Genomic DNA, 24356 nt, shown 5'->3' on the forward strand with positions numbered 1-24356 from the left:
TTATGTATGGAATCATAAAACCATGTAGGTTGTTGGAAAAGACCTTTAAGATCAAGTCATCATCTCTATACAGTCTTGATTTTAGGAAGGGAAATGACACCCACTGATATTTTGCTCTGACTTGTGCACTGTGACAAATAGCTGTTCATCTCAGATTTCTGCCAAGTTCCAAGACAATTTAGTAGCTATTATCAGAGTTCCCTTCTTTGAGTAGCCTCAACTGAACTTTTTAAAGTAATATAAAATTGCAGGGAGAGAGATCTTGTGTGTTGCATATAGATAAAAATAAATGAAGTACATGAGACTATATTCTTCTTTTCTGTGTGTTTGACTCTTAGTGTAGTTAGTGAAGGCATGTGTCATAGTCTTCACGATCTAAGATGGTTTTTCCTTAAGCAGGATGCAAATCAAAAAAGCTGAGGTGCTTGAGAGGATAAAATTCCAGTGGAAATGTCTGAAAGTGCAGCAAAAGACAGAAATAAATAGATGTTAGAAACTTGCAAGTTGGTGGACAAAACTGACGTTTTTGGTGAAGCATGCTTAGGGTCAACATGTGGTTTGTGAAACAGTAGAGTGGAAATTGGGAAGGAGAATCAAAAGGAAGAGCACATCTCTTGGAAAGCTTGAACTAGCAGTCTATCAGTGGTGATGTTGAAAGATTTCTCATGGGCAAATGCAGTCTGCATCATAGAGTAGGAAGATAGCTGCCATCTTGTGTGAACTGGAAGGGTTCATGGCACATGGTTGTCAGAAAATATCTGAAGAGTTCATAGACTTATATCACAGTGGTGACAGAATAGAAAGGAAACAGCAGACAGCAATAATCTTATGAATAAAAAGGCAATAATGTTTTGACTGACCCTTGTATATTTTTTAAAGCATCTGTGACTAAGAGTTCTGCCTCAGCAGGTTAGCCAGAGAAGAGGAGATGAAAGAAGGAAGACATGGGAAGGAAGCTGGAGGATCATAAATGTTAAGGCTTGTCTGAAGTGAAATGTCGTATTAAAACATGGCCATTTGCTTGCTTATTTCATTTTAAATGTGTATCAATTTGGATAACAAGATTTCTTACAATCACATTACAGTCAAAATGACAAGCACAACAAGGACAGTCCTTCCCAAGGTGGTAGGAGGCCTAGGGTCGAGTCTTTGTGTGTTTGTTTTTTAATCTTTTTTTAGACCTCCCAAACTCATATTAATGATTATTGTATGCAGTCATTGGAGACAGACTTGAAATGGCATTTAACCTCATTATGTTTAACTCCCCAAGTATTTTGTCTGTGTTCAAATGTCTCCTTTTGCATTGGAGAATGAAGAGGCAGGATGACCTTTGTGCAGGTTTCTAAATCCTTTCTGCCTTAAAATATACTGGTGCACCTCAGTGAGATTTATACTTGTAACTTGAAGAAGGAAAACGTACTAGGCTAGCACCATAGTTGTCATTGATCTCTAGTTTTTGAAGAAAAGTAGCAATGTTAAAACTGGAATTTTAGAACTCAGTAAAAGACTTGGATACCTTACTCTGCTTAGTGAGCTACTGCTGAATAAATACACAATTGAATCTTTTTTATTCTAGATGACAAGATGTGAAACGAAATAATCATATTTCACTCCTAACTGAATTTTAGTGCTACTTCAGAAGGGAAGGATTAATTTTAAATGCTTTCCTGGATATTCATTTCCTTTTAAACTGCAAATTGCTATAATCAAAATGAAAACTCTTGACAGTGAATTTAAATGTTCATCTTCTGTTTCTCATCATAACTTTGTTTAATAGACATCTACCGTTTACCAGAGAAAAGCCATTCTAATTCCTTGCAGGAAATGAAAGCAATTTCGGTATTAAAATTTCAGCCTGTACGGTGAATGAAGGCTAGACTACACACCACTTTGTTCTGAAATGGTGCTGCATGATTTGTTTCTCAAAATTGATTGCATGGAGTTATAAGGCTTCAGATACATTGCATGAATTACGTGAACAGACTGAAGAAAATTTAGTCCAATTACTCAATTTAGATTTATTTTTTGAATGTGTAAGTGTAAAATCTTTATATAATGTGTTTGACTAAAGTCTAGTCAACTGGTCTCTGGTAGCTATCCAGTAAGAAATGAAAGGTTGCTTCTGATTTCTGACAGCAACTAGGACTGTCAAAATGCTTTCTGGTAAGAAGATACATGGCTGTAGATACATAAATTCTGTGAATAACTCTGTCTAAAATAGCTTAGTAAGATATCTAATGTTGTACTACATGCACTTGTGGATTTTCTGGTCATCTTTGTTCACCCCATGACTTTTCTTCAAATAAAACTATGATATAGACTTGATGGACTGTTTCTTTAACTGTTTCTTGTTTACAAATGCGAGTAGCCTGGCATAGATCTTTCTTATAAGTTAGAAAATAGTCTCAGTTCCCTTATAAATTCTGTCCCCAGAACCTTCTCAGTTTGAAGCTTCAGAAAAACAGCCCACAATTATGTTCTGGTAATTGGTCATTTATTCTAGCTGAATAACTCCTTCACAGTTTAAACTTCTTCCAAGGTCATTTACCTCCTCTGGAAGAGTGGCATATAACATCTCTTTTGAGTAAGCTTTTAATTTCCAATGTGTAAATAATCACCATCTCCCATGCACCTTAGGCAATGTAGCTTTGCTTCAACTGAACCTCTATAGTGGATTTCTATCTTTTTGGTTTGTTTGCTTTAATTAGTTGCTGTGCAAGGTTTTATTAGACCTGTGCTTTCACTCTCAGCTTTCTGTTTGCCATTTACTAAAGTGGTGTGTTGTATAATCTGAAATGCATGTACCGAACATGGAAGTACCATTCCCATTCTCTGCTCTCTCACGACTGACTGTGCCCATTGGGTCACAGCTTTGATTTATTGCAAGTCTGGGCAGTGACAGCAAGTGATGGATCGTGATGGTCTTGGTATTTCAAAAGTAAAGTTCAAATTATATTTTAGAAGAATTTTCCCCTCCTTTGAAGCACCGCATTTGTAATCCTCCCATAGTGTTTATGGCAGTAGATGACTAGTGATCGATTATTTGCACATCCTATTAGACTGGCATTATTTTGCCAGTATTGCCTTTTAATTAGTGTTGACTTTTTTGTTTGTATACTTTATTCTTAAATTATCAGCAAGAATTGATCTTCAGAAAGGATCGCTAGTGATATTTTTAATATGATGCTAACTATAGAACTGAATTTCTTCATGCTGGCAGCAAGCAATGTAAGGGAATGGACTTTGTCACGGAGTGCAAATGGCTTTAATCTATCCAGACCCTGGATACTAAAGATTTTGATATTGCTTGATTTTAACTAAAATTAGCCTGATGAGTTCATGCGTGCTATTCTTACTGTCCAAGTATTGTGGCATTGCAAACCCAGTCCTGGCACAGTGCTGGGAAGGCATGAAAGTGAAGTACCAGCAACACTGCCAGGAGGGATGTAGAGCGGGAGACTTCAGCAGCTGCATTAGGCCTGGCTGGGATGGATCCATGCCACATTCCTCATGGCAGCCCATATCCTGCTGTACAGTGTCTTGAGGCAACACTTGCAGGTGTTCCAGCTTAAGTCCAAAGTGTGAAACTTCTTGTTAAGAAAAATAATTATTTTACTTAATTGTAAAACAGCTCCATCAGCAGCACATTTCCTTAGCCAAGAGTAGCATAGGCAAAACTGAAACATTCTGTAAAAAAAAAATCTTGTTATACAAAAGAAGAAACGTGTTGAACTTTTAAATGGGCTACAGAGCGAAATAGTTGCTGGAAAATGCATAGTAAGAGAAAGCTACATATGCTTTTTCTCATACATGACTGTCTTGTGTTGTGGAAGATTACAGCAGCATCGTAGAAACACTAATTTCTGCTTTTCTTGCTTTGCCTGTTCTGAATCCCAAAGGAGGGTAGCTGCCTGTCCCCTGACAGAGTTACCTATGTAGATTCACAGAATTCACAGAAATGTAGGGGTTGGTAGGGACCTCCAGAGATCATCGAGTCCAACCCCCCTGCCAAAGCAGGTTCCCTACAGCAGGTCGCACAGGTAGGCATCCAGGCAGGTCTTGAACATCTCCAGAGAAGGAGACTCCACCACCTCCCTGGGCAGCCTGTTCCAGTGCTCCGTCACCTCACTGTAAAGAAGTTCTTGCGCATGTTTGTGTGGAACTTCCTATGCTGCAGTTTCCAGCCGTTTCCCCTTGTCCTGTCTCCACTCACCACTGAAAAGAGTCCAGCCTCGCCATTCTGCCCCCCACACCTTAGATATTTATAGACCTGGATCAGGTCCCCTCTCAGTCTCCTTTTCTCAAGGCTGAACAGACCCAGTTCACTCAACCTTTATTCATAGGGGAGATGCTCCAGGCCCTTCACCATCTTCATGGCCCTCCGCTGGACTCTTTCCAAGAGATCCCTGTCTTTTTTGTACTGGGGAGCCCAGAACTGGATGCAGTACTCCAGATGAGGCCTTACCAGGGCAGAATAGAGGGGGAGGATCACCTCCCTTGACCTGCTGGCCACGCTCTTTTTAATGCACCCCAGGATGCCATTGGCCCTCTTGGCCACAAGGGCACACTGCTGGCTCATGGCCAACCTGTCATCCACCAGGACACCCAGGTCCCTCTCCGCAGAGCTCCCCTCCAGCAGCTCATCCCCCAACCTGTACTGGTGCATGGAATTATTCCTCCCCAGATGCAAGGCTCTACCCTTGCTTTTGTTAAACCTCATCCGGTTTTTTTCTGCCCAGCTCTCCAGCCTGCCCAGGTCTCATTGAATGGCAGCACAGTCTTCAGGCATGTCAGCCAATCCTCCCCTTTTCCATATCCAAAAGTGAGTAGCCATGTAACATCTCTGTCATGTCTTTAATGGTACTGTGTGGGTATGGTATTTCTAGGCCTGACTAGTAAGGATCATCTCAAACACTTCCTGTCCAGTAGCCTGAGAAATTTAAATCAGCTCTTTAGGTAGTGTCCTCAAATAGCCCTTCATTTGTGAATGAAGAGTCAAGCAACTTTATGAGAAGTATTTTTGTTTTCTGCTTACGTGTGTGTTTATCTCCCCACCACCTCCTACTCTTCCTTAAGTTTTGCCTAAGCAGCACCTCTCTGAGAACATGTGTGCACTGACAGTGTTACTTCAAGTCTCCTCCTTGCCTGCCTGTGCAGGGGGAGGAACTAGGACAGCAAGCAAACATTCACAGGTTATCTGTAGCTTGCATTAAGTAGACTTAGATCTTGAGGAAGATATAATGCAAGGAGTTCCTAGTTCTTGAATATGTTTTTTAATGATCTATTTTAAGTAAGAGAATATAACTTCTATTAATGTCAGTAGTTTATCTTTTATCATGCCTGTGTGAAAAAATGCTCAGAATGTTTTAGATGGGAAGCAGAGGCACAGACATGCAGAATTAGGTAATTATTTTCTTCTAGAAAAGCATTACTTACCTAGTTGCTTAGCAGTTTTATTGGGGATTGGCTAGGAATTTTGTAGTTGCCATGAGGCATCTTCGCACATTGGACCTCCAAGCATATTAACAAATGTGAGCTGTCAAGGTTCATCCAAAGCCAGAGGTGGGGCACAGACCTGAACCATTGGAAGTATATAAGATCTCCCTTTGTTTACTTCAGATGAGACTCTGAAGAGCAAATAATTTCACTCTAGCTCTTCTTTCTCACCTGCCCTTTCTCTGTTTAGATTTACACTGTCTCTCATAAAGTGCTGCCAGCACCTCTCACTGTGTGGCCAGCATAGAATCAAGGTCTCTCATGGGCTGTTATTCTGCAACAGAACAAAAGCATTATTATTCAATGACATAAAAGCATAAAGAACACTGGCAAGATAATTATTCAAAGATGGCTTACATAGTAGGAATTCTTTTAGATAAAACTGAATGTTATATTGTTTAAAAGATTATTTTTTTCTAGTAGAAGTAGTTGAGAATTACATTTCTAAAGTCACGGTTACAGATACCCATTTATGTTCTAGGCTTTTGGGGAGGATCTAAATAGAACTTGGTTACATTCTCTCTTGTTTTCCCGTTCGTGTCCTTCAGGAGCTCTTTCTTTTTCTTTTTCTTTTTTTTTTTTTCCCCAAGAATGTAATAATCACATGCTCTTTCATGCTCATTTACACTGGTAATAAAGATAGAATTTAACTTTCTAATGCTATGGTTATTAAAGCTGATTAAAAATTAATCACTGTCAATGATATACATCACATATTAATAGTCTATATTTTTTCAGTGCCAGATATGCTGTGGCTGATGGCTAAAATATTAATCTTTCAATAACTATAACGTACCCGTATGTGATGAACAGATCCAATATTTCGTCAGTGTAAATTAGGGTGTATTCATTTGTGTACCTCCAGGTTTTTAACTAGTGTTGTTTTATCTTTTTTAGCATGGCTCAAACACTTGGTAAAGGTTAATATCAGAACTTCAATATTATCAGTGATAATGCAGTTCCCTAGATGAGTAATAAAAATGTGTACATTCACCCTGTGTATCAGATTTAATAAGCATTATCATGATCAAAATCTGCTAGTACCAAAAGATGCCTTGCCACTGTTTTCTTAATACTATTGCCTTTCTGAAATAGTTGGATGACTTTTTGCTGGAATGACCACCTGCAGAGAAAGGCATGTAGGCCTGATGAGCACAGCCTGCTGAACACAGTTGGCTGCAGATTATTGAGGATCAAAGCAGCAGGAAACATTTAAAAAAAAAAAAATAAATCTTGTATGTAGAGCTGACATTTCTCTCTATATAAACTAATCGTTCCACCTCAATCCAAACCATCCTTGCCCATTTCTTTCTCTGTCTGGAGCTGGTAGACAGCAGTCTGCCAATCTTTGTCAGGCAAATGGAGGGGCAGGGGAGGAGGATGCTGGGCAAAGAACTCACAAGTGTGGGGCCTCAGCACTCACCTGTGAGGTGATGGAGAGGCTGGAAGTCTGCTCTTGGTTACCTTCCAGACTTTGCAGTGGTATATTGGAAGAAAACACACACCAAAAAAAGTGAGTTCCTTTTTGTTGGGACTAATTCTGGCCTGATCATGACAAATTCTTAATCCTTTTTCTGTGTTTGGTGTTGTTGAACTGGCACAATGGATCTTCCACAGCTGACTATTTACTTTCTCAACTACAACCTTGTCCTACCTTGTAAGGCAGTGGGTTCTTTGCTCCTGGGTCAGCCTCTGCAGAATGAAATGCTTCAGCCAGCCTCGGCTCCAGTCTCCTCTCTTGCTGGCTTCTCCATTCCTACCCTGTTTTGCCAAGGCAGGCCTGGGAGGTGCCATTGGAGACACAGGAAAGAATCCTGACATCACTGCTGGGGAAATGTATGCTAGCTACAGTGTCACCTGTAGTAAATAAGCTTTTGGGGTAGGCTGGTCTACAGAGAGTGAGAGCACGTGAGAATTAGGAATGGCTTTGTGGATGTGCCACTTGCTGCCTGGCCATGTTCCTTACAGAGTGTTTGCCACCCTCACTGATCTACAGTGCTTGGGAGAGCATTTTTTTAATGGAATCTCTAAGAAGAGCACTCTGCTTCAGAGGTAGTTCAAAGTGGAGTGCAGAATCATCTGTGGTTAGGGGAGAAGGTAATACATTACTGATGAAATGAGAGATAAGGACACCCTGGTGTAGAGGTGAGTATATGGAGACAGAATTGCTCAAAAGGAGGGAGCGACTTAAGAGATTTGATAAGCACCACTGTGAAGAATAAATTCTGATTTTATTAAGTTTCCATTAGTTATAGACACATGTTGAAAGCAAAATTACAAAGTTATCATTTTGCATGTACTGTAATCCATAAAAATTGTATCAGATAAATTTAATGAACCTGCAGGCTATAGAAATTTTAATTTTAAATTAAATGTGGTTTTCAGCTACTATTAGTAGAGGCTAAAAAGAAATGGGGGCAAAGTTAAGGGGGGCTTATGAGTTGGTTTTTTTTTTTTTTTTTTTTTTTGTGACATAAATCAGATTACATGAAATCTATTAATTAGAGAACTAATAATAGGTACCCAAATTAGTTGAAGTGCAAGCTGCAACACAAACAGACACTGTACATCTTGTGAATCTAAGACATGGAACATTTTGGTGTGTATATAGATCTTTGAAAAGCCTTTTGAGAAGGAGGAAAAAGTATCTGTCTAAAGGCAGAATGATATTCAACCTTGATTTTAAAATCTCTGTAGTAGAACTTGTAGTATAAAATTGTGTATAAAATCTCTATAGGATAACATTAACTCCCCAGTCCTATTATTTATGCAGAAAGCTGCAGCTAATGGCTGCTTATGTCTTTAAAGGCTGTATTTGCAGCTTATTTTTGTCTTTTGACTGCCAATGTCACGCAAATTGTAAACACAATTATAAATAGAAAAAAAGAAAGTTAAAACTCATCTTACAAAAATCTATAAAATATGAACTTACCCTTTAGTTATTTTATTTATACATATATATATATATATATATAAAATCCTGTTCAGTTTGCTGAAGGGAATTGTAAATCAAAGTGACTACTTATTGCAATGGGAATAAGGGATGAATAAAAAATAGAAAAGACAGGAAAGGAACCAAGATAGGAAACATCAAAGACGGCATCAGATAAACATCACCAAAATTCATTTGCGGTAGTGAATTGCAAAATTAGAAACAAGGAAAAGTTTTTGAACAGTTACTCTGAAAACTTATTTTCATCATAATACGTGTAAAATGCAAATTCTGATGATTATGTAAATTGTTTTCTAGTATGATTTATGTAGTTCCAACTGTATAATACCATTTTTGTGAGGTGACTCTGAATACCAATGTAGAATTAGCTCCTCAGTAGTGTGAGAGTCTCATTCTCCATAAGAATTAATATAAAGAAATAGTTTTGCCAAATTAGTAATCACTGAAATCCTTTTCACTTGGAAGTTTTCAACTATGATTCAGAAATAATTATTAATTTTACATTATTTTAAAAAAGGATGATTTACTGGAAACGTCCTTCATAACAAAGTCATTTTACTCAGCTTTTCTTGTGGAAAGCTGAGAAAACGGGACATCAGAGCTTAAGAAAGAAGCGGCACTCACAGGGGATGAGAGTTGCAGTTGTTTTAGGTCAGTGTCCCTCTTTTTGAGACTGAGTACCCTGACTCACAGAAGCAGCACTTGTTGGGTCTTACAAGCTTGAAAGCAACTTCACCTGGCAGATATAGGAACATCTGCTATTGTGAAGACTTCTATCAAATTCCCTGCGAATAGAAACCAGGTTAAGCCTGGAGAGATGTCTTCTAATGTACCTCTAGGTATTCTACTCGTTGGCATCAGTTGATTCACCCTCCTGCAATTTTGCTAAGTCCATTTATTTATTATTTATCTATCTATTCATTTATTTATTTTAAATAAAGCTTCCCTTAGGAAGTGTGTTTCCAAATGCATTTCCTGGGAGGGATTAGGCAGCAGAGGGATGGGAGCAGAGTGAGTGGGGGGAATTCTCCCTTTGTATCCTGGGGATGGGAACAGTGGGAAGGGGACCTCTGGTCTTATGTGGAATGAGGTAGAGAAGGTGAAGGAAGAGGAGGTGCTGGCATCCATTCAGGAGCAACTGGAGACAGCAGCACAGAGGGCAAAATTTTCTGTAGCTGGAATTAAACAGTTTTTATGAACAAAATCATCTATGTTGATGCATGTTTGTCCTGTATAAAAGCATGTTGTCTGAAATTTTGCACAGTGAATCTTATATTTGATTTCTGAATAAGAATTTGAAGCAATAAATATCTTTTTTTTTTGCCTCAGAGAGATGAAATCCAGCTGCTTGAAGAGAACTGACATTGTGGAGAAGTTATCTCACTTAGATAATAGCTACTACATTTTTTGCTTTAAGTTTAGGGTTTTTTTGTTTGTTTGTTTGTTTTTTGCCTTTGCTACTGGGGAAGGATCCTTTCCACTTTTCTGGAATCTAAGCCTGGAAAAGTTGATGTGCTTGTGTGATGTTTTTGGTGTTTATTTGTATTATTCTCAGTCCTTTTTCCCAGAACAAGGTCAAAAATGTAAATGAAGCAACAGGCTTGGCAACATGCTCGTGTTATTTTCTTCCTTTCTGTTCTCTAGCTGATAGAAGAATTTGCCTCTCTATTCCCATGGCATTCCTCATTGTCCAGTTGTTTCATTTTCACAGTCAGCCTTACTATCTCTATTCACATCTCTTTAGCTCATGGGACTGTGCACTTCACTAAATCCACTGCAAATTTCAGATGATTCATTCTCTTTTAAGTAGTTTTTTTTTTCTCACAGTCTCTTCAGATTGTCATCAGCCGGATGCAAAGTACGTGTGGTCTTCTTTTAGTCCTGATATGTTTATCCTTAATTGAGTAGTTGATATTCATTCTAATATTCCTCCTTTGGCTTCTATGCTCAAATTGTACCCTATTTGCTCAAGGGAAATATTCTCATTGCTCGTTATTTATTGATCCAGTAGTGAAGTCCTATTCCCTGCCTCTCATACTACAGAGACCTAAGCAGCTATTCATGTTTTCAGAAGCTCTTTTTCTAGAACGGCTTGGGAAAGAGTACTTATTTACACATAGGTAAACCTCTCTGAGTGTAAACACATCACAGTAACTTCTTCCTATAAATTTAAGAATGACTCATTCTGCACTGAACTATTCAGTTGTTCTGTGGTTGCCCCTTGAATTAGCAGCCAGCACCGGAGAAAAGAGGTGGGAGTTACTGTGTTGGATGTGAGTACACAAATTGAAGATACATGAGCAGAAACAACAGGAAAAATTGAGGGTGAAAGTCTTAGTAATAGTGGGTGAAAGGAAACGTATATCTGGATCTTATCATACAATACTTAGCATCTGAGCTTTTTTGTGTTAGACACTTTACATATGGAATAGATCTCGCTATATGAAGAATTTAATCAGTGACCCAGTCACTCTCAAAAGCCTAATTTCCAGCCCCCTCTCTTTCTGGTGTTAAAATACATTCTGCTGCTTGCTCATTCCACTCCTTTGAGCAAAAGAGCTGTGTTCATACAGACAGTGAGTACTTGTTTTCAGGGGAAAAAATGATTCTTTTTCATGCAAACAGTAGATATGTACTAGAGCCTTGGAGGTGGCTGGGATGTGAAGTTTCAAATACTGTCACTAGATATGCACAGCAGTGGTTCTGGGGACATGTCAAAAGAAATGAAGTGTGAAACTGTATCTGCAACTGCTTGCCAGGAGGTTTTGAAATAAGGGTGTTTCCAGCAGCTTACACGGTTGTCTCGTTCCTTGAACTTTATGACTATATTGTCTGTGCTGCTGTATAAGTCAGTGTAGTTTTATATCAGGAGAAGGATCTAAATAAATGATAAGGGTGAGAAGAAAGAAGGCGCAGACTGTTAATGTACTCAGTGACCAAGAGCAGCATCGTGATAGTATGAGGAATGATTGTATGAATGAAGGGATTTGGAAGAAACACCTGAACTGAAGTGAACCTAAGACACTAAAGTAACAAAGATGTGTAAAAGACAGTTACTCAGCCTTCTAAAGACTCTTGACTGTTTTTTAGAAAAGTGTTTTACTGGTGTTTCAGTGATCTACATCACATTCTGCTAGGAAGTCTCTAGCCTCACACCTCCCAGAAATTCATTAATTATAACAATCAAATGAAGACACAGAAATGCTAGAGTGTATTGAATAGCATCAAAGCACTATGATTATCATGATGTTTATGCTCAAGCTATAAGAAAACTAAAACAGGATTATCTGTACATGGAGCATGAATGGGCTAGGAGAATGTGAGGTAGAGCCCTTATCTCATTTTTGTATTTCTGATTATTTACAGTACATGGAAGTTACCTTACAGCTGTAAAGAGGGCAGATCAATGTGTAATCTCTTAGGAAAAAAAAGCTGGGATTTATTCTACCTGGAGCAAGGAGCAAAGTAAAAGATAAAGATAAAAACTTCAGTGTATTAATTTGAAAACCTGTAGTTAGTTCATCTAGAGTTCAAACAGACTTTCCATGCTTTTGTAGTAAAGCATCACATGCTGAATAGTTCTCATGAGCCAAGCAGATTTAGTGTGGGTTTGTTTTTTTTTTCCTCTTGGGCATTAAATTATGTAAAATTAATGTGAAATTTTTAGTTGTATTTTTAATCTTTTTCATTTTCCTTTCATTGCATTATTTCTTACGGAGATTGCTATTTCCTCCTCTCCAGCTTTTTCTGAAGGATAAGAAAATGAGGAGTCAGTAATTATATTAAAGCCTTGTCCTTACCTGATCGATCGGGCTTTTGGATGCCTGGCAGTAATATCCTGTTCTTTCTGGCATAACTTCTCTTCTTCCAAGCCATTGCTTTATTTGAAGTAACTGCAATTAGCACAGTGTCTACTTTGGTGAACCACATTAAGATGTGCAGGTCTGCCAGCCCACATGGATGCTATTGGCACCTGAACGGTGCTGCTCAGCTAGTGGTGTTCCTTACATCCTTTTCTAATGATAAATCTTTTCCCAGTGGCATTCAGAATTGCCTAATGCCTTTCCAGTAAATTACAGGATATCAGCTGAGGAATTAGGTTAATTAGGGGAGAAAAAGTAGACCTCTTCATGTTAACCTTAGGGTATGTTGGGCTTCCTAACTGGCCTTCATATTAATAGTTATATTCAAGAGAGATAAGCTTGTCAGATTTTGGAGGAGTTAAACTTTGTTTTGATGAATCCCACAGTTGAATCTCAATTTAAACTTACTGAGGCATATAGCTCTCATTTAATTTTCTTATATATATATGTGTGTGTGTGTGTGTGTGTATATGGGATATGCTTATGTATATATATACATATTTATGGGATATGCTATAGTCTGTAAGTATGCAAATAAAAAGGTGGTATCACTAAGTAAATTGAGAGAGAACCCTCAATGAGGGGCAGCATTTTTCCAGGCTTGTAAATATTTCTCTTTGCTACTGCAAATGTATATACAATGTAGTTAAGATGTATAAAATGTATATACAGATGTAGTTAAGAGAAGAAAAAAAAACGCTATATTTTCAAGATGGCTTTTACTTTTGCAATGAAGTGCCTTGGTGAAACTTGTCTGGGCACATATGAAACCAATGGAAAGCATGCTTTTCAAGAGCAAGGTTGCTGTGCTTTCGGAATAGCTGCCTATTGCAATACAGCCACAAGCTGATAAATACCTGCCTGAAGATTGGAGAAGAGGGCTGGTTAAAAAGGTGTAAGGATTTTGCTTGTTTCTGTTTTTATTACTACTTAAAGAAAAAAGGGCTTCACATCCTGAAAGGTAGGAGTGCACTCCACACAGCTGAAGTGTTTATCTTGATCATAACCGCAGGAATAAACCACAGCGTGCAGTATCTATGTGAACGTTATTCATATGTTGAGAGATTTCATACGTGGGAAAGGACTTAGCGCTGAGATTCCTCACACAAGACTGAATAAGTGCTTGAATGTTTGTAGGACTAAGGCCTAAAACATCTCATTTTTCATTCTATTAAAATGTGTTACTTTTGTTTACAGTATGAGGAGTGGAGAATCTTTTGGCACTCATCTTGGTACAGTGTGCTACCTCAGTATTACCGGTTGTCCTTTCAGGAATCATTATTTGTTACATTTTCCAAAAGTTTGGAGCTAACAGAGGGATGCCTGGGGATATTTTAGCTGATGACAAATATAAGCAAATTTGTGTTTTTATTCTCCAGAATGTTTGTTGTTTTTTTTTCTTCCCCCTCTGGGATCAGTCACGTTGCTGGAGAATAGAATACTTGTGTTTGCCATCACACTGAAAGTAGCTGTCATAATGCAAGTGAAAAATTTGCAATTGTCTTTTTGTTAATTTCTTACTATGAGACCGACTAATTGATGGTCATTATATGTGACATGAACATAGTTTCTGTTTTCAGCTCCCTCATGCTGCCACAAGAGATTCGTTATCTCAGTAGGGATCCATCTTGTCTCGCTTTTAACAGACTACACTGGAAAACAGAGAAGTCTGTAATTGATTTTACATAGTTAGATGGAGGCAATACTGCAAAAATTAGCTTCAGAATATAAAGGAAAGAACAATGCTGATCTTCTGCATTCAGTCTCTGTAGAAAAATACACTCTGTGAGGCAAATGGCTCACAAGGAAAAGAGGAGCCAAGGAAAATAAATTTCCAGATTTCAGTTGCCACCTCTCCTACGTACAGCCTGATCAACAATATTTGAATGACACAGAGTGGCCACAGGGTTCTTCTTCCTGAGTTCTGACCTAAAAATATGCTCACCATTGTCCTTGCCTTGTCAGCCAGTCACCAAATACTGGCCATATAGTTTGGGATTGACTCAGGTTGGAATTCTGTGCCACCATACTGAAATTGTGTTGCGTGCTCTGAAAAGGAAAGAAGTGGAGTGGAATTTTTTCAACAACCAAAGCATAATTCAGACTTCTTAGCATAAAGGTCTGGAGATATTATGAAACACACATCAGTAAGGATGTGGTTGTGCAAATCTGAGACTGGTTGAGAAGCAGTAACCTTAGAGAGAAGTCACAGTTTATCTGTGAGAACTCAACCCCCATGATGGTCATGATGGTCACACCAGCACAAGAGCTTGCAGCTCCTACAGCCTGTTTGCCAGCTGTGTCCAGGGCTCTTGACTTCTGCTTGAACCTACAGAAACACTGCAGAGGGAGAATGTTTCCTCAACAGAGTTGAATTATGATTTGCTGACATGTAGTTAAGTAGGTATAACAGCAACTAGCTTCTGTAATGTGTATTTATAGTGTATACTTTATTATACAGTGCAGGTGTTTATAAAGTACATTGAGCACCCTAGCTGAAAGGTGGTATATAAATGCAAGCAGTAATTACAGTTGCACATATAAAAGAGTAAGGTCTTCCTGCCAGTAGCCTTTCCTCAGGGGGGAATTTAATTTCTTTATCTGCAGGAATTTTATTGCAGTCTCTCTTGAGATTGGAATGTGTAGTTTTTAAAGTTGATTTAAACTAGAAGGACAGTTACTCTGCATTCCATTAAAATGAAAGGGAGCAGTTCTTCCTTCTATCTGCTGGACATTTGGCTATGCATACTTGTCTTTGCATAGCTACAAAGAATCAATCTCTTCCAAATTCTCAGGTGACTTCAGGTTTTCTTTCAAAATGAAGAGATGCCTTTGGCCTCTCTATTTAAGACATTTTCTCTATCCATTCAAATTATTTCAGAATTCACTTGTTTGCAATTGTTTATCTAATTTAGGGTGACTGGACTTATTTTTGAAGGATTTACATCATGTATCAAATATAATAACCAAGCTTAAAATACAATAACAACAGTAAAAGTGCAGTAGAGCAAACAGGCTTGGAGTCCCAAAATCCCAGCCTTAGATTTTCATTCAGATTTTTGTGTAAAATCACATGGTTTTAAGAAGATTCATTTCAAATCTCTCCAAAAGAAGAAAAATACAAGTACATTTTCCTTGCCTTGGTGGATGGAGGCTTAGAATTACTTACACTCAGCCAGAGCAAATATTAGGCTCTGTAGTTTATCTTCATTACTTTAAGATAATTTAAATGATGTAAAGCAGTCATTTGTTTAAACTTAAGATGTATGTCTGCAAAATTATGATGTCTGTCCATATCTCTATTTTCATCTCTTAAAAGAAGATACAGCACTAACACTACATATTGTCCTCAGAAGTGTTTTTATGTATTAGCAACAGTAATGAGATGAGGAGCTATTACAGCTCACTTAAGTGGTTCACCATTGGACAAACAGTTGGCAATTATTGCACTTGGAAGAATTCAATGAGTGATTTGAATAGAAATGCTAGTTCTCCAGTGAATTTCCTTTTTACAACAATTGCAGCATATGTCCACTTTTTTTCCAACAGTAATGAATTTCCTGAGGTGGTTTCCCTTGTGCTTTTGAATGCTAAGCATTAGAATCCAGCAGGAGAGACCTGTAGTTGAGTTTGCATGCTAAATATGAAAGGACTGTTGTAGCCTTTAAAAAGCTTTTCAGCTCTTGGGCCTCTGGAGAAGCTTCAGACCAGACCAGCTGCTTCAGGTATGAAGCATCAGTGTGTAGAGTAACCTTTAATATTATTAATAGTCACATCTGTCTCCTATTGCAAATCAAATCTGAAACCATTTGCTTGTACGTGCAACAGATCTGACTTTCTGATTTCTTCTGTCCCTTCCTCATCCATTCAGGAGTCAAAAATCACCGATATCTGTTTAGTCTCTGTTTGTAAACTTTTTCCTTACTTAAAAATGTAATAAAGGAATCTATGCATGTAGTGTAACTGCTTAATAAAAATAATTCCTTAGCCATTGTACAAACTCAGCCTTTGATATTGCAAGGGGTTCTGGTTATACCTTTGCATTCATATCAAAACACACGGTAAGATTTTCAGTTTCTTCTGAGAAGTGGTCAAATGTCAGGCTGTGATCTAGACTTAAATGGCAAATCAATGCTCCCTGTATTTTTCAAAGCTTACACTTCTGCTAGTCTGCTTTATTCTTTCCAGAAATCTCAGAATTTCTTTTTTTTTTTTTTTCTTCCCTTTAACTTTTTTGAGAAGAAGCAATGCAGCTTCTAAGTCTGAAGGGCATTGCATAGTGCCTGGTTGGTCTAGCAGAGCCAGCACTGGCATGTTGTTTTGTATTTGATCTATACTAGTAGAACTACCTAGGAAAGTAAAGAGGAAAAAAAAAAAAAAAAAAAAAATAGGTGGGAAGAAAGTCCATTGAGTTCCTGGAAATTCCCAGGTCAAAACTGCTAAAGATGCACTTAATCTGGCCACTCATAGTTTACATGGACAAAGGAAAAATTACTAGTCTATGGAGGTTATAGGCACTGAGGGTTATGATGCAGAAATAGAGCTGTGGAATACATAGAAATACACAAGAACTATGTCTGCCTGATGTATTCCCTGCACTGCCAACTGTGAATTGCTGGCAGAGTGTTAGAGGGAAGTATCGCTGTGTGACTGCTCCTGTTTTACACTATCCAAAACAGGTTGTAGAGCAAGACAGAGCTTCTCATTTGGTCTCATTTGGCATAGCTGCTCCTATGTAAGTTGAATAATAATAATAATAATAAGAAGAAGAAGAAGAAGAAAATAATGAAATTGTATTTTGTTGAAGTAGAGCTATGGCTTCATGGATTTACTGTACTTGTATGACTATTAGTTACTGAGTGAAATTAGAAAACTGTTATTTTGATTTCTGGCGTATCGAAAAGCATGTAATGAGCAAAAAGGGTCTTTTTAGCAGAAAACTTTTCAGGTGAAACTTAAGAAGGAGATAACTAAATCACAGTGTTGAAATGATGCATTCCATCGTTTGTATAAGAATGATCTGGCTGTCAGCAATTACCTTGGCATTGACTGTTGAAATATACAGACAGACATGCGGTAGGTGGAGAGAGATGTTACATGCATAGTGAGGGATTGGAAGAACAGAGGGGAAAAACAAGTTTTTTTTAGAAATAGAAAATCAGCCTTAGCCGTGTCATTTTACATTTTCAGTGGGTTCTAATGAGAATGTACATTCAAATATTAATTTAGTCGTATCTTCTATTGTAGTCATAACATATATTGTTATAGACTTTGCTGTTGTTTTTTTCTGGTCTAAACACTCTACTTACACAGTCAGAATTGCATTGTGAGTCTCTCAGATTGAAAATCTCAGTGCTTGCTAGAAGTTGAATTGTTATAGATGGTATGTATAAAATAATTCCCTTTGGGAAGCACAAGCTGTATTCTATTCCCTATTGTTTGAAGGAAGAGAACTTTGTTACTTATTAACATAAGAAGAGGAGCCACTCCTGATGTCTGCTTTCAGTTTGCTAAAATACTAGTGTATATTCAAATCCTTCAGGCAGGTTATTATCTCTACCAAGAACCCAAAGATGGTATTCAAAATCATTCATTCAGAAATTGTACAGTGCAGCAGAGGTCTGATCTCCAGGATGTGCATCTGTTTCTTTTGTCAGTCTTATTATTCCTTATTTCTTATGTAAGCAGTTTGCAATTGTGAAAAGACGTAAAATGAAAGGAAACCTGTGAAAATGAAGTGGTTTAGGAGAGCCATTTCAGAGCTTGAAGATTATCTTCCAAACCAGTGAATTCTACATATGTATTTTATTCTGTCTTAAGAAACTAAATTGCAAGTGGGAAATATTATGCACAATCAGAAGATACAAACCTGCAATAAAGCAGAATATCCTTTTATTAAAAGTAAGAAATATCCATTAAGAAAAGGAACTTTTTCTTCTTGTTTTCTCTTAAAGCTTAAGCACAAGGAAAAAAATGTCTTGATATTATTTCTAAAATGTTGGGAAAATGGAATGTATTTTTTGAAGTGTATGAGTGCTAAAATAATGAAACCATCCAACTCTCTTTGACACACTTGTTACTGCTCAAAAATATCACCAAAATTATGCTCAAATAAATAGAATGCAGAAGTGTGAAGTGTATAGCCTACATTCAAGCAAATGAGAACTCAAAAGCTCAGCCTTTTCTGCCTCATCTCATTGTTTTTCACACTTATTTACTTTTCTCTTTTACAAATGTACAAGTGAAAAGATTGGTGCGGGTTATTCGATAATACAGCTTGGTGATGATACTTCAGTGCTCCTAAAATTTATGTGCTGATGGATAAGAGTGAAAGAGTGTGAAATTATTTCTTGGAGCTTCTCCAGTCTAGCCTTCAGCTCCAGCTTGTTTCCTTCCAGCTTTTTTCTGTCCAAGGTGGCACATTTCCTGGTCATGTGCTGCTTCTTTTTATGTCAATTGGGGTTAAGGAACTCATGTTGAAAGGACAATATACTGCTCTCTACCTCCTGGAAATTCCTTTCTGCCATGAGCCATCCTTAGAGGCCAGTTGTGCCCAATTGTACAGCTGTTTCATACAAAAGTGTTAGCTTTACGCTGTTTGTGTCAAGGCCAAGCATCAGATACTACAATTTAATGACAGCAAATGTTATCATAGACTCTCCAATATTTTTTTTTTTCTGTAATCAAGATTGCAGGTAATGCGATAAAAATGGATTGCTTTGTAAATGACAAGAAGCTTTACCTAATGGAAGTTAATGCCACATACAGTGCCATGCTTTTAGAGATGTCTTCCAATAAACAGTGCAGTGATCAACATAATCTTAAGCAGTAAACGATTTTATCTTATAGTCCAATAAATCCCCCTTTTTTATAGCTTGCCTTTGTTTTGCAGTCATAGTAAAAAAAAAAAATGTATCTTCTCAATCTTCTGTTGTCAAATCTGAATGCACGGCATATCTGTCAGAGTTAAGAAAAGGGCTCTCAGCTACAGCAGTCCCCTCCCAAGCCAGATGTAAATGAAAGGACGTAATTCTGAGTTAGTTCCAGTTACAACCTGCTAATTTCACATGGCTCTATTTAACACTAGAGTACTTCAAACATATCCAATTATTATAGGGTTTTACAGATACATTTTATGAAAGAGGTTCATCTTTTTGTGCGTAGTGTCATTTTCCTTTTTGAGTGGAGGTGTTGCATCACTGCAAGAAGTTGATATTTGCTAAAGAATGAATTTCAGATGTTGTCTCTGAAGTTCTGCTTGCCGTGTTAAATGTGTATGAGCTGGATATACATGGGCAGTGAGATGATTAAAATCACACAGAGTGACTTCTGTGGTTGAGTATAGGCTACACCCTGAGGTAAAGTAACTGCTAAAGGCAGAGATGGGTGTGGGTTGTGTAGATACAGCAAACTGTTGTTTTCTTTGTCAGACAGTCTAGGAACAAGTGTTTAACAGTTGTTGAGTTTAGATTGCTGTGCTTTTCCTATGAAGTATGAAATGATTGGGCATGAGGAATTAGTAGTAGTAGTTCAGGATAATTCTCATGTTAGAATTTGAGCATTAATAAAACATAAAGAGTCACTGTTAAGACTACAGGAGACAAAGTACATGCACTTAACAAATGCATTTATAGGAATAAATTCACAATTGAATTTCTGTTAGTATTTGTTTGAACTACCATGGAACAAAGATCTGGTTTTATTTTACATTGAATGGATTTGTTATCTACTAAATGTAGAAAAAAAAAAGAGAAGATCAAGTTATTTTCTTATGTGATATGTCAGACAAAATAAAGCTGAGCTTAATTCATTATGATTTATAAGCAGATGCTCCTGCATATGTGCATGTGTTTGTGTGTTTCTGTACTCATACGTTTTAAGAATTGATTGTCCTCTTGGTAACAATAGCAAATAATTATTTGAGAAGAAAGGTCCCATTAGTCAGGCAGCTAAATTGGTTAGTCACTCCTGCAAATTGCTCTTCAATTCCCACTTCCACTTCTGAGTTCCAACCAAGCCTTCTCCTCCTCCCCAGTGTTGTGTAGGAACAGGCATGTCAGCATTGAGGAAGATATAGTCATGCAGTTCTTTCTAATTGCCAACACTGAATAAATTCACATTCATTTATATCTGTGAAAAACTGACAGATTGTGTTTGTACACTTGAGCTTGGACAGTTTCTTCCATCTCAGAGTTTGCTTTGTTGTCAAGCTGGAAAAAATATGAGTCCTTCCCTTTTTTTTTTTAAATTGGGAAGTAGGCTATTTTGCTTTGGAAAAAAAAAAATTGTGAGGGAATACAAAATACTGTGAGAGAATACAAATTGCTCTTCCAAATCCAAATTGTCTTACCGTATACATCAAGGATTTTATGCTGGTCTACAGCAGTTTTTCTAACCAGTGATTTGGAGGGTCATAACATAAAGCAGAAAAACCTCGAGCAATATCAGCATGGCCAGTTTTTAGTAAACAAGCTTTCTTTGTGCAATGATGACTTCAGATGCTTACACAGGCATCGGGTTGTTAGTAAGCTATGTATTTTGTAAACATATTTAGTTACTGTTTGTCAAGCACTAGTCATTCAAGTCATTCTTGAAAGACTAAACAGCATTAAAAAAATAGTTTTCTAGTATCACAGACCCATTAAGTGAGCATATGTATAGGAACGAACACAAGTTTATTGAATTTAAATTAGTAAAATCCAAACTTGGCTTGACAACGTTAATAAAATACTTTAACCTGTAGACAACAGTTGTTTGTCACTGTCATTATTTCAGCAACCTGCAATATTTAGCAGTTATACGAGTGCTGAATTCCTCTGGCGTATTCCAATCCATCCTTTCTTCAGTGACTCAGGATTTTGGAGACTGAGCATGCCTAGCAAATAACCTGTGTGTGGCAGAGCTGCTGTGGGCTTGCCTGTGTCACCAGCAGAACCCCATGAGGGCACCATGCTGAGCATGGGCTTGGCTGAAGGCATCATCTCAGCGGCTTTGTCCAAGTTAAGTCTACTGTGGTCATCACATTACTAGCTTCATTTCTGTTCTTTTCTGAAGCTTCTCCGTAATTGTGACTCTTTCCTGAATCTGAGTGAATCACATTAATGATCATTTCCATGTTTAGATAGAAGTGTGAATATACTGGAGGAAACTTTCAGTGTCTTACTTTTGGATCTAGTATTTACTACGTAACTTAATTGATGTTGGACTTAAGACCTTCAGCTTGTGCAACCTGGCAAGATGTTACTTTTGTTATGTCTCATACAACACTTGTGGGGAAAGATAAAAGAAGCTCATCTATGTATTTCATGATCATGTCACACCAAGATTGGTAGTGATCTAAGAGCCTATTCATATGAGGCAACAAGGAATAAGGTTGGATTTTGATCCCTTCTCTTCACTGGTGCCTTGTGGTATTGATAATAAAAATTTTATCAGAGAGAACTTTCTTATTTTCAGAATTAAACAAACAAAAACAGGTTTTACAATCTAGTTTATAGATACAGAGATCATTAGTGCTGTAATAAAGTTTTCTGAAGAGAGAGCAGTAAATATCTCTCTGATGTGCTGAGGATGGTGGGGTAGTGAGTTAATGAAACTGAGCTTGAAGGGAAGAGTAGAACCTGGCTCTCTCCCATTTCTGCCCCAGCACCCACCCTGCTCAGGAGAGCTGTGTCTGGGTTCAAAGAAAAAAGATGATGCCCACTCCTCTTTGCCAGCTGCCTGGTTCTGTGTCCAGGGGTACTCGAGGGAATGGAGATGTTTGCTGTGTATGAAAGGCTCGGGGTAAGACTGCCCTGATGGAGGCATCCTCCCTGGGCCTGTCCATTGGCTACAACAGCTATGGCTGCATTTGTGTTTCAAGGTTCTGTGGGTCACATCAGTCAGCATATTTCCAGTTTCTTCACGTACTTGAGATAAAAATTGTTACAGTTACAGTGGGCAACCCCTGCAATTTAACGAAGCAGCAGTGCTGCCTTCCATGAAACTGTTTGTCCCAAATGCTCTGTTCTTCTTGCTTTAAAAAGGCTACATATTTGGATGTTTTCTCTAACTTACACTGTACAGTCTCACCCAGGAACTTTCATAATAAAAGTGTGAGAAGCGAATGTGAGGAGAGTTAAAAATACCTTCTTATCAAAACAAGCTATACATGTTTGAAATAAAATTAAGGGCTCCTTATGACATGATACAGCTGCTGTCAGGTCACTATTAATAATGAGAGCAACCTGGTTCGATATAAGCTTTGACCTTTTCCTTGCTTGAAATTTCTCTACAAAATAAAAACTCAGACATTTATTATTGAAAAATGCTGGTAGTCATGAAGACAGAGTACAGTTTGAACCAGCAGTTTTCAGCATGAAAGTATAATGAAATGTGTTCTTCCATGTTAATGTCCTAACAAATTGGGTTAGCAAAACTTATTTTGTTCAGTCAGCTTGAAGTTGAGGGGCAGAGCTCAAATGAACAGTTTTTGAAGGATTTGTTTGCATAATTTCCCATATTGAAATGCTATATTTTTTACAGTTTAATATATCCTAACACTTTGGAGCTTTGTGTACCGTTTCATAGATTTGTAGAAGGGGAAGAAAAAAGGAGGGCTGCATATACACTGCACATCTTAATTTTTTTAAGAGAAAAGCATGCATGATATTACATTAGTCAAGTTGAAGAAGAAGGAGGGAGGCTTAGAGGTGAGATCTTTATCCCCCTGCTTTGCCATCTCCTGTTGGCTTTCTGCATTTGAGCTGTGGTTTGCTTGGGGTGGGACTGTCTCTCAGCAGGGTTCAGCCCTGTGTCCTTGAACTGCTGAAGGGAGGTATCCACAGCCATGCAGCCATGTGTTCTGCTCTTTCAAAGAGTGCTTCAGAAACCTCCAGGGAACGGAATTGATGGGTTTTCCCTGCTGCCATTACCTATGAAAGGGAGCTATGGGCAATAGCTGCTCTAGACCTGTGAGGCTGTGTGCAATGATATTCTGACAGCACTGCAGAAAAAAAGGAGTATTTTTCCACCTAATTAGTGATGCTTGCCTAGTGATGCTTGGCAGAGGTTGATGCAGTGGTCTTTTTCTTTTCTTTTTTTTTTATTTTGCTCCTGTGTTACAGATATACGCGGACTGCAGGGATTTCTTGATCAGGCCTCCAGGCTGGGACTTGATGTGTCATTACAAAAAGTGGACAGGAACATCAGCAGAGTCTTTGCCAACCTTTTCACTACAATGAAAACAGAAGAGCTGAACCGCTATCGGGACACATTACGAAGGGCTATCTTACTTCTAAGCCCACGGGGAGCCCAGACTTTTATTAATGAGGTCAGTGAACAATTATTTTTATCAACATTTCAAGAATGTATATGATGACTTATGTGATACCTAGCTGGGTTTTTGGAAGTGGTAGATTTTGACAGGGATGGTTGGTAAGCATTGAATGTTCTTTGTCAGATCAGTTTCAGAGTGTAAAAATGTAATGTACTTCATTTAATGCAAACTTTGCAGAAAATGCAAATGGGGTGGTGGTGGCCAGATGGGCACTTTCAATATAAAACACAGTTCAGTGGGGAAATTATTCTTTTTTTTGGTTGTCTATCATACCAGTACTTGGATTTCAACACTGTGTGAAGTGACTTGAAAATCTACTGTGGTATATTAGAAATGAAACATAACATGTTTGGGAGTATAATCTCTGGAAATCCCCAGACTTGTTGCAAAAGTGTGCATTACTGATGTTTGGCATTTGAATCACAGTGTTTTATCAAGTACAATATAGGAATTGTATATTTGCCTTTTTCTTGATGATTTCTTGGAGTCATTAATGCTCATTAGGACAGGGTTGTGGCTGTTGGGCAAACTCATAATTAATGTTGTGCTAAGGGCTAATTTTTGGCACTAATTAGTTTTATCCAGTCTTTAAAATATTAAATAATGGATTATTTTGCAGAGCTTTTTATATGTCAGATTTGAGAATATGAGTTGGATCCTCAGCCTAACTTTTATGTATGTTCATTAGTGAAGAACTGGGCTTTTTTTTTTTTTTTTTTTAGCCAAC

The 24356-nt window shown here is 37.8% G+C and overlaps 1 protein-coding gene across 2 annotated transcripts in view; it reads left to right on the plus strand.

Moving 5' to 3' along the window:
• The window catches only part of GRID1 (glutamate ionotropic receptor delta type subunit 1), a 513133-nt gene that overhangs the window by 265311 nt on the left and 223466 nt on the right, over positions 1 to 24356 (plus strand). For both annotated transcript variants that reach the window (XM_042863189.1, XM_042863188.1), the window contains exon 4: positions 23418 to 23623. In XM_042863189.1, coding sequence (XP_042719123.1) covers positions 23418 to 23623 — 206 coding nt within the window. The remainder of the gene's footprint in view (positions 1 to 23417; positions 23624 to 24356) is intronic.

This window comes from Lagopus leucura, unplaced genomic scaffold, assembly GCF_019238085.1.
Source record: "Lagopus leucura isolate 7727_CA_CO unplaced genomic scaffold, USGS_WTPT01 Super-Scaffold_739, whole genome shotgun sequence".
In the NCBI taxonomy this organism is placed as follows: domain Eukaryota; kingdom Metazoa; phylum Chordata; class Aves; order Galliformes; family Phasianidae; genus Lagopus; species Lagopus leucura.